Source organism: Brassica oleracea, unplaced genomic scaffold, assembly GCF_000695525.1.
Source record: "Brassica oleracea var. oleracea cultivar TO1000 unplaced genomic scaffold, BOL UnpScaffold01463, whole genome shotgun sequence".
NCBI lineage: Eukaryota > Viridiplantae > Streptophyta > Magnoliopsida > Brassicales > Brassicaceae > Brassica > Brassica oleracea.
In genome coordinates, this window is record NW_013617998.1 from 1,674 (window position 1) to 10,321 (window position 8,648).

Here is an 8,648-nt window from a genome sequence, read left to right on the forward strand (position 1 = left end):
TTTTTGAGAAGATTTTGTAATACACATTACACAAAGCAATAGGACGGTAGTCTCCAACTCGTTGTGGGTTTGATATCTTCGGTATCAGTCGCACAAAGGTAGTATTGATGTTGGTCGGGAGTGTACCTGACGCAAAGCAGCTCTGAACCTCATGGATTATGTCTGTTCCGATCTCTGTCCAGTGTGTGTGGAAAAACCCCGCCGAAAATCCATCGGGTCCGGGGGCTTTTTCTGCATGTATAGAGAACACTGCATCCCTGATCTCCTCTGCCGACGGTATCTCAATCAGCTTTGCATTATCCTCGTCGGTTATTAATGGTTGCAGAGCGTGCTGGACTGTTGCTGCACTATCTCCTCTGGCTGGTGTGGAGGTAAACATAGTGTCAAAATATTGGACTATAACCTTTGCTATCTCCTCCTCTTTGTAAACGCACTGTCCTTCGCTATTCTCTATTACAGAGAATGAATTTGCCCTCTTTCTGTTTTTGGTGGTTGCATGAAAGAATCTGGTGTTGCGATCCCCTAACGTTAACCATAGTAATCTGCTTCGTTGCTTCCAAAACGACTCCTCCGCTAGATAGGCTTCGTTTAGCTTGGATGTGATCTCTTGGATGAGCCTCGTATTATTTGTTGGGCAGGTGAGGGCAGCTTCGAGTTCCACTCGCTTCTCTTCGATGATAATCCTACTATTTCTCTGCTGGCTCTTGTTCCATTCAGTAATGGCCCTTCTTGTCAATGCAATTTTTTCTCTTATAGGCACGTTCCCCGCTTGGTTCCAAGCTTCTTTTATAATCTCTTTTGCCTCTGGATTGTCTCGCAACCTTCTATCATACCGGAAAGGTCCCCGTCTCTTCTTGTTATCCGGTTCAAGAAAGGATATTAGCGGTTTATGATCAGACCCTTCATACTCCAGGTATTGACTCCGAGCCGTCGGATAGTTTTCAGCCCAGTAGCTATTATCCACTGCTCTATCCAGTCTACATCGAACAAAATGTTCTCCCCTTTGGCCTCGCCAAGACAGCGGGTCTCCGGAGTGGCGCAGATCAAATAGATCACCTTCCGAAAAGAAGGTTCGAAGGTCTGTAAATGATCCTTCTGGCCTTGCTGGCCCGCCTGACTTTTCCTCACTGCAGAGAAGGTCATTGAAATCACCCGTCGCAAACCACGGGGCTTCACGGGTTATGGCCAAATTAAGGAGATGGTTCCATTGGAGTTGTCTCTGTGCTCTGTCGCAGAAGATCCAAAAAAGGACTTTCCTTCGAATTCAATAATTGTATCAATGAGGTTCACATTAGAGTAGATGACATCAATCTTAATATGTGATTTCCAGAAAAGGGCTAAGCCTCCCGCGCCATGTCCCCCCGGTGATATCAAGTGATGATGATCATACTCCAACTGCTTTAGTTTCTTGAGTACGAAGTCATTGGGGTTTTTTGTCTCCATAAGAAATAGAATATCAGGATGTATAGCTTTCTTTATCTCCCGGAGTCGACGAACTGTCAAGGGGTTCCCCAACCCTTGACAGTTCCAGCTCGCTATTGCTAAGGAGCGGGATCTGCCCGGGTATGAAAACCCGGCTTCCTCCTGCTAGTTTTTGGAATCATGTTGCAGATCGGTTGGTCATCAGAATTTTGAGATCCTAAGTTCGCTGCGGGGGGATCCTCATCACGTTGGCTAGTTGAGTTGCTCCTTGAAGTGCCCTTTTGTTTAGTCTTTCCCTGTTCTTGTGTAAGCTTTCTTCTGCAATTGGGAGTTTTTGATTGTTGAGTTTTCCTCTTACGTGAGGTTTGCCCAATGAGAAGCTTAGGACTTGAGGGTACTATAGGCCTCTTCTTGCCTGGGGGTCTTCCCGGTCTCCTCTTAGTCACTGTTGGAGCTACTGCAACCTCAGTATCTTCAGATACAGCGTTTATCGGTCCCAACCGGAGGGTAGCCGGAACACGTTCCTGTGTGGAGTTATTTGCCTCTGCTGTTGATTGGTTAGGGCTGATCAGTATTGGTCCTAGTCTTTGAGTTATCGGTAACCTCCCCTGAGGAATTTTCTGGAGCAGTGGGCCATCATCATTCTTTTGATTTTTCAGCGCATTACGGACCATACGAGCTGCCGCTTCCTCCAATTCACCCTGGTTTTTGGCTTGACGCATCCGTTCTTTCCTTGCCGCACTTTCTGTAGGGTCCACACAACAGGTGTACTGTGACATGACGTCTCGAAGCTCCCCTAAAGCTTCCTCCATTGCTTCCTTAGGTAGAAACTCATCATGTAAGTTTGGTGGGGCCAAACGAAGAGGAGTCCCTCTTGCAGTTTGGTTCTGATTGTTTTTTGGAGAGCTTGATCCTTCTCCATGTCGAGTGTCAGTCCTAGTAGGGGAGAGGGGGGACCGTATCTTACTTGGAGATTCGTGAACTTGATGGTGCTCCTCGTGATAGTGTCTTTGGTGATTTGCAGGTTCAGGCTCAACTCTGAGACGCGGAGTGGGTATCTCTTCTATCTCGGGAGTCCTCTCTTCCCAAGTTACGTAAGCTATTAGCGTTTTTTGGTTGCCATTCCTGCCTCTTGTATCTTAAATTCCTACTGATACTCCTATTTTTTGTTAGGCGTTGGTGCCTACGGTCGAGGACCTCATATCTCAGATCTCTTCTGTTTTGGTAGGTTTCTTTGGGGCGATAGTTTCCAGAGTTACGGGGAGTCTGTTGCAGAGAGTGGGCCATCATTTCTCTTGATCTGTCTTCCTTATAGTAGCTCCCTGTAGAGAGTTCTGGTGCCGCAAGAGCCCTTGCTTTCTTTAGTGCCTTTGCTTCGAGGCAATCTTTGAGCTCATGGTCCAGTCTATTGCATTGAGAGTAATGTTTTTCAAGTCTTTCGTAGACCAGTGTTGCTATGACCTCATCTCCATTGTCATACTCAATTACTGAAGACTTGATTAATGGGAGTCTTCCGTTGACATGAACTCTCATTCGGATGGCCAGAGAAGTAATCTCGAGTGATTCGGACATTCCAATGTCCTCTCCTATGGACTTGATAGTGGCCTCAGTCCATAGGTGAAGCGGGACTCCTTGAACCTTAATCCAGAAAGGTATGAGTGATGGGAACGACGGGGAGATAGTTGGCTCCCATCTTTGCAATATTATCATCCACTTAGCAAAGTGGTAGGGGCGTTTTTCCAAAACCCCTAGTAGGTCAGCTTCTTCTTCAAATTGAAATTGGAATAGGCCTTGACCCAAATCTGAGCCAACAGGTCTTCTCTCTGTTTTCCACAAGTCGGTGAAGAAAGGAATGAGGGTCCAGACCTTTTGAACTGATGGGTTTGTTACCTTCCCTATCAAGGTAAGGTTGAGCTGTCGGAATCGAGCGGAGTTATCCGGAGTCTCAGTTGTGACTCGTACTCTAGCTTTCCTGGGTGCCTCTTCTTGGGAGGTTAGGGCTAGTCCTTTTCCTTTTTCGGCAGAAGAGAGTCTCTTATGCATCTTAGTTGTTGACTGAAGGAGATGTGAAACAGATCTTGAGATTTGGAAGATTGTGAACTAGTCAATCTACAAAGATTGAAGTCTCCTCTCTCGGGGGTACAACTCTGTACTACACACAATAAACAGCCGTAGGGAAAGCCACAGGCCAGAAACAGAAAACAACTGGAAAACGAATCCGTTCCTCCTAGTTGTAAATCGAGTTAGTGCCTAGCTTCACCTCACATGAGGTGGTTTGTGCAGAAAAGGGTCTTTCCGGTGGTTTTCATGGCTGGAGGTGGTTCTCAGTGGTGAGAAGGCGATTTCCGGCGGTCCCTCCGAGCAAAGTCGGGGGAAGAACCCGGAGAATTTTTGGCCACTTCCTAGAGACCGTTGGGTAAAGACGAGAAGGGGAATAATTTGAAAATGGTTTGAACTTTTCAGAAGTTTCAGACCAGAAAGGGGAAAGAAACTTGCGGGTAAAGGCAGGTAGCAGATTGTGTCAGCGGTTAATAACCAACCTCTATAATCGTGCCTGGAATAGCATTTTATTTTATTTTTTCTATTTTACGAAGAATACATCCAAAATTGATGGTAGAGTCAAGAAACACTATAATAATTATGGTGAATACGTAGTGTATATAACATGCAAGATTGATGATGTTTAGAGTGTAAGAGCGAGCAACGGTTGAACTAGAGTCCAAAGGTATGAAAAGAGAAAGAAAGAGTTACGAGAGTGAACGTAAGTGTCCCAGACGCTAGGCTTTTTCCCGTCTTCATCATAAGCTCCTTCCCACTTTGTAGAGACCAAACAAACATTTGTTCTTCAGTTGAGAGATTGATGGAGAAGAAAGAAGAAAATATTAGTATTCCTTACCTGATAAGCAGAAGTTCCAGATCCAAAAGCGAAGTCATGAGGGAAATCGTCTCTGGTGTAATTAGCAACGCAGCCGCATCTAACAGAGAGAGTCACGAAAATGGTAAGCACATACAGTTTCCTCCTATCCATTTCTCTCTCTCTCTCCGTTTCTTTGGCTCTCCTCCATAACTCGTGGAAACCCATAAAAGTAGACGGCAACAACCTTTCACACACCCCACCTACCCGCGAGTTAAGTTTGTGTGACTAAGGATAACACAAGTGTCTCTTCTGTATCCAGTTTCTTTTCTGTGTATCTACTTCCAATAGTCATTATTATTATTGTTTTTATTTATTTTTTGCCGGCCAATCATATCAGTTAGACCAAGTTCTAATTTGTCACAAAGAGTTGTTCCGAATAAAATCTGTCTGATCTAGATGGAAAAATACAATGCCTCTGGTCCTTCCATATGGTTTACAATGAGTGAGGTTAAAACTTCCCATAATCATTGTGCAATTGTATCTGGAGAAGAAAGAAAGGGGGTATAAGAGCATGATTTAACCCTATCACTCCTAATGGGTTTCTTAATGACTTTTTAATTAATAAAAGTAACCTAAAAACTTTAGTTAAGAAACTTCCATTTTAAGTGGTCCAATGGGAGTTTCTTAATTAAAGATTTTTAGAAAAAAAAATTATTAATACAATGCATCATCAAAATGAAATAATCTATATCAGAAATGGTTGAAAATTCCTAAACCCGCTTTAACTTTAACCCACATCACAAGACTTGGAATTTGAATACAATGCATCATAAAGATAAAGAGAATGGAGTGTGTTGAGATTACCTTAGAGACGGGCTTCCTCTTCTTCTCAATTGATCAAAAAGAACAGAGTGTTCCCATTAGCTTTCTACCATCTGTAAGCAGCACAAGTAACTCTCCTTCCTGTATTACCATAAAGAGCAGAACCAACATCCGTAAGTAACTGATGCAAAATGGTTTATATTCAAAAGCAAATAACCCACATGAGACTGATAATAGACCCATATCACTAAAATCTACAAAAACAAAAATTATCTGACTAATATTCAAAACAGGTCAAACTCTGTATTTCTGAAGTTGAATCAAGAGTGAGCAAAAAATGTCATCGCATTTGATACCTTGCATTGTAAAAGTTGCAGAAAGTTCTCACTACCATATATATATTGAATCACACAAGAAGTAATGGCCAAAGGAAGGGCAGGACATAGTTTAAGTTAGTTTACCTCTAATGAAATAGTCTCTCCATGATATGGTAACGTCAGGTTGAAATCTTACCGACCAATACCATGTCATCATCTATGATAATAAAGAGTAAAGAATCGAATCTTGTTGGGTTTTAAAAAAGTTTGTACCTTTTGATGCTTTTCACCGTCCTTAGTCATCTGCCTCTTCACAGCATCTGAGACAAGTAATTCAAGTCGTGGACTGAAGTTATCTAACCCAAAACACAATACAAAACCGAGAAGCATATTATACAAACTTTGTAAACTTTATAAACATCAACAAGAACCTCTATTTCTGATTTTTTTTGTTAGCATAGGAATATTTGATTCAATTCGCTAATTAAGCTTCAAAAATTCAATCACCAGAGAATAACACTCCCAAGATGATACAAATAGATGTTGATAAGGAACCAGAGGTAGAGGAAGAAGAGAACCTAAAATAGAAGAATTGAAGAGAGAGTTTGGTGGGAGAGCTGACGGTAATCAGCATCCAAATCATGATGTCCTCTCGGTGGATTTCGAGTGCTCGTCTGACGGAGAACACGGAGGACACGCCGTGATGATCGACAGAGTCGTCGATCGTTTCTGACGGAGAAGCCGAAAGAAGAGGTGGTGGATTTCGCCGAATGACGGAGAAGATGAGAAAACAAAAAAAAATAGAGAAAAGAAAATAGAAAATAGAAAAAAAAAATCTGGTGTCTTTCCTTTGCTGACACGTGGTTGTGAAACCCCCACTAAAATCGGTTTCGAGAATCCTCACTTAAAGACGGTAATGAACTTTATAATTATTTTTGATTTAATTAAATCATTTATTTTTGTTAAAAACCCAGTTACTATAATCATCAATGATTAGCTAAAAAGGTTAACTTTATCTTTGGTCTAGTGGTAATGTCACTTATCTTTAGTTGAAGCCCATAGAAAAGCCCAAATTATTAGTCGGTATCTGTCCTTTTTTTTTTTAATTTGTCAACCGGTGTCTGTCTTCTTCGCCCGCTCCCACGACTGCGAAAATACATATAAATATATATTTTAATTAAGCTGGTAGCATCGTAATCGTCGAAAAAGCTTTCTATGCCATGCAGGCATGGGCATATAATAAGCACGTGTCCACCATTTTTTCTTTCAGAGAGTCGATTCATATCCAAAACAAAAACAAATTTTATAATTCGCATTCCACGTGTATCACATCTCTGTCAAGGGCTCGCCACTTGTCTATCAAACACCAGAGCCTGTACTCTTGCCTTGTTATTCTTATCCTATAAAGTTAAGCTCCTGATTATTCTCTGACCAAGCTGCTTCTTCTCATTTCATTTGCTCAATCTCTCCATCTCAAATCTTAGTATCCTCCTGCGTTGGACGTTGTAATGGATTCTCAGGACACAGTCAGGCATCGTGGAGGAGACGAAAGAGACGCGGCAACCACCGCTACGGCCGAGACGGACAGGAAACACGCAGATGACAACAACAAAGGCCAACGCGACCAAAAGAGGGCGATGGCCAAACGCGGTCTTAAATCGCTTACGGTAGCGGTTGCGGCTCCTGTGCTCGTGATGCTCTTCGAAACGTATTTCCTCGGCGGCTACGGCAGTCGTGCTCGGTCCTCGTCGTGGATCCCACCTCCGTGGGTCCTACACGTCACTCGCCTGGCGTCGAGCGGTCTGATGGGCTTGGCTGCGTGGCTCGTATGGGTGGACGGTGGATTCCACAAGAAGCCTAATGCTCTGTATCTTTACTTGGCTCAGTTTACGCTTTGTTTGCTTTGGGGTCCGGTTACGTTCCTGGTCGGGTCAGGATTGGCCGGGCTTGTGGTGTGGCTGGGTCAGTCTGCGGCCTTGTTTGGATGCTACAAGGCCTTTAATGAGATCAGTCCTGTCGCTGGTAATTTGGTAAAGCCGTGTTTGGCTTGTACTGCGTTTGTAGCTGCCGTGAATGTAAAGCTCGCAATCGCCTGAGAAAGCCAACGACAGACGTGATGATCGATCTTTGGGGATTCCATGTTTGTTGTAGAGTCGTAATTAAGTGTTTCTTTTTCTTACGAGTGTTTTGTGATATATATATTATAAATAAAGATGTTGCTTTGATCCAATTTTCTTCTCAGTATGGGGTAATTCACATAAACAATCATTTGAAAATTAGATCTTTCAAACTTTCATTTAAAGAAAATGCCAAAAAAATATGAAGAGAGAGGATAACACACATCTCAAGCTCAAGCAACTGTCTTGGTTACTGTTACAACAATAAAGACACCCAAGAGGACAGAACAATGTATGCATTTCCTTAGTAAGGAGAGTGTCTGTTTTTTGGGCGGTTCCTTGAGGGCTTAACGACCAATTCGCTTGAAGTCCAAGACCGGTTGTTGCTGTTCCCAGCAGCAGAATTATCTTCGGACTTCCAGCAACATAAGCGTCCATCTTCACCCCCAGTCCACCCGAATAAACCTGCGGATGCTCCATACTCGCTAGGCATCTGCAGGACGCTCCTGACGACATCTACGTGACCTCCACCAAGAATGGCTTCAGCAGGGCCTATAGATCCAGGGCTTTTATAGTTCACCGGAAAATAACCGACGGTACCTGCACAGGTTCCACCTACCACCCATAAGTCGTCACCTCCTGGACAATGGCAATCAACAAAATAGTCAACCTGCAAAAAAAAAAAAGGGAGAAAGATTAGGTATCTAAAGTGTGTTGTAACGTGAAGAGGAATGAGAGATTATTGACATTATCTTGACTCCAACAATCAGAAGCGAGCTCCCGAGCTTTATCTAGGTTGACTTGACAGCTTCCATCTTGCCAGTTCCAGATACTAGAAAAGGGAGGATGACCACCAATTAGAGAAATCAGCTCATCAATTAAGCCAGAGTGAGTGTAAAAAAAGGGGGGGGGGTACCTAAGGGTTTCAATGTGAGTGAGACACCAGAGCTTTTGGTAGGAATCACCAAGGAAACCTATCTTGCCAACTGAGGTTCCCACGTTGATCACCTGGAAGGGGGAGGGGTCTGGTCTCTCTCTCTCTCTCTCATGTATTCTTGGGAAAAAAGAATTTTAAAAAAAAAAAAAAAAAAAAAATATGAGCATTAGTTTGCT

General features: G+C 43.1%; 3 protein-coding genes across 3 annotated transcripts; 1 reads left to right on the forward strand and 2 right to left on the reverse strand.

The window, feature by feature from the left end:
• Nucleotides 1-2,454: 2,454 nt before the first annotated feature.
• LOC106321347 lies at nt 2,455-6,287 on the reverse strand. Its single transcript, XM_013759632.1, has 6 exons — nt 5,997-6,287; nt 5,692-5,774; nt 5,563-5,609; nt 5,144-5,242; nt 4,319-4,397; nt 2,455-4,237 (listed from the first exon to the last, which is right to left on the reverse strand). The coding sequence occupies exon 6, from the start codon at nt 3,463-3,465 to the stop codon at nt 2,455-2,457; it is 1,011 nt and encodes a 336-aa protein (XP_013615086.1). The 5' UTR covers nt 3,466-4,237; nt 4,319-4,397; nt 5,144-5,242; nt 5,563-5,609; nt 5,692-5,774; nt 5,997-6,287.
• A 472-nt stretch (nt 6,288-6,759) lies between these two features.
• On the forward strand, nt 6,760-7,621 carry LOC106321345 (translocator protein homolog). The gene has a single exon (XM_013759631.1). It carries the CDS (start codon nt 6,927-6,929, stop codon nt 7,512-7,514), a length of 588 nt encoding a protein of 195 aa, XP_013615085.1. The 5' UTR covers nt 6,760-6,926; the 3' UTR covers nt 7,515-7,621.
• Nucleotides 7,622-7,683: 62 nt separating this feature from the next.
• LOC106321348 lies at nt 7,684-8,606 on the reverse strand (the record flags this gene model as incomplete). Its single annotated transcript, XM_013759633.1, has 3 exons — nt 7,684-8,205; nt 8,283-8,367; nt 8,452-8,606. Coding segments are annotated over 3 exons (606 nt in total), but the record flags the coding sequence as incomplete, so codon positions are not given.
• Nucleotides 8,607-8,648: the final 42 nt, after the last annotated feature.

Bases quoted from the DNA above. Each gene is read 5' to 3' on its own strand.
- LOC106321347 (XM_013759632.1), bottom strand. From the start codon at position 3,465: ATGCATAAGAGACTCTCTTCTGCCGAAAAAGGAAAAGGACTAGCCCTA.
- LOC106321345 (XM_013759631.1), top strand. From the start codon at position 6,927: ATGGATTCTCAGGACACAGTCAGGCATCGTGGAGGAGACGAAAGAGAC.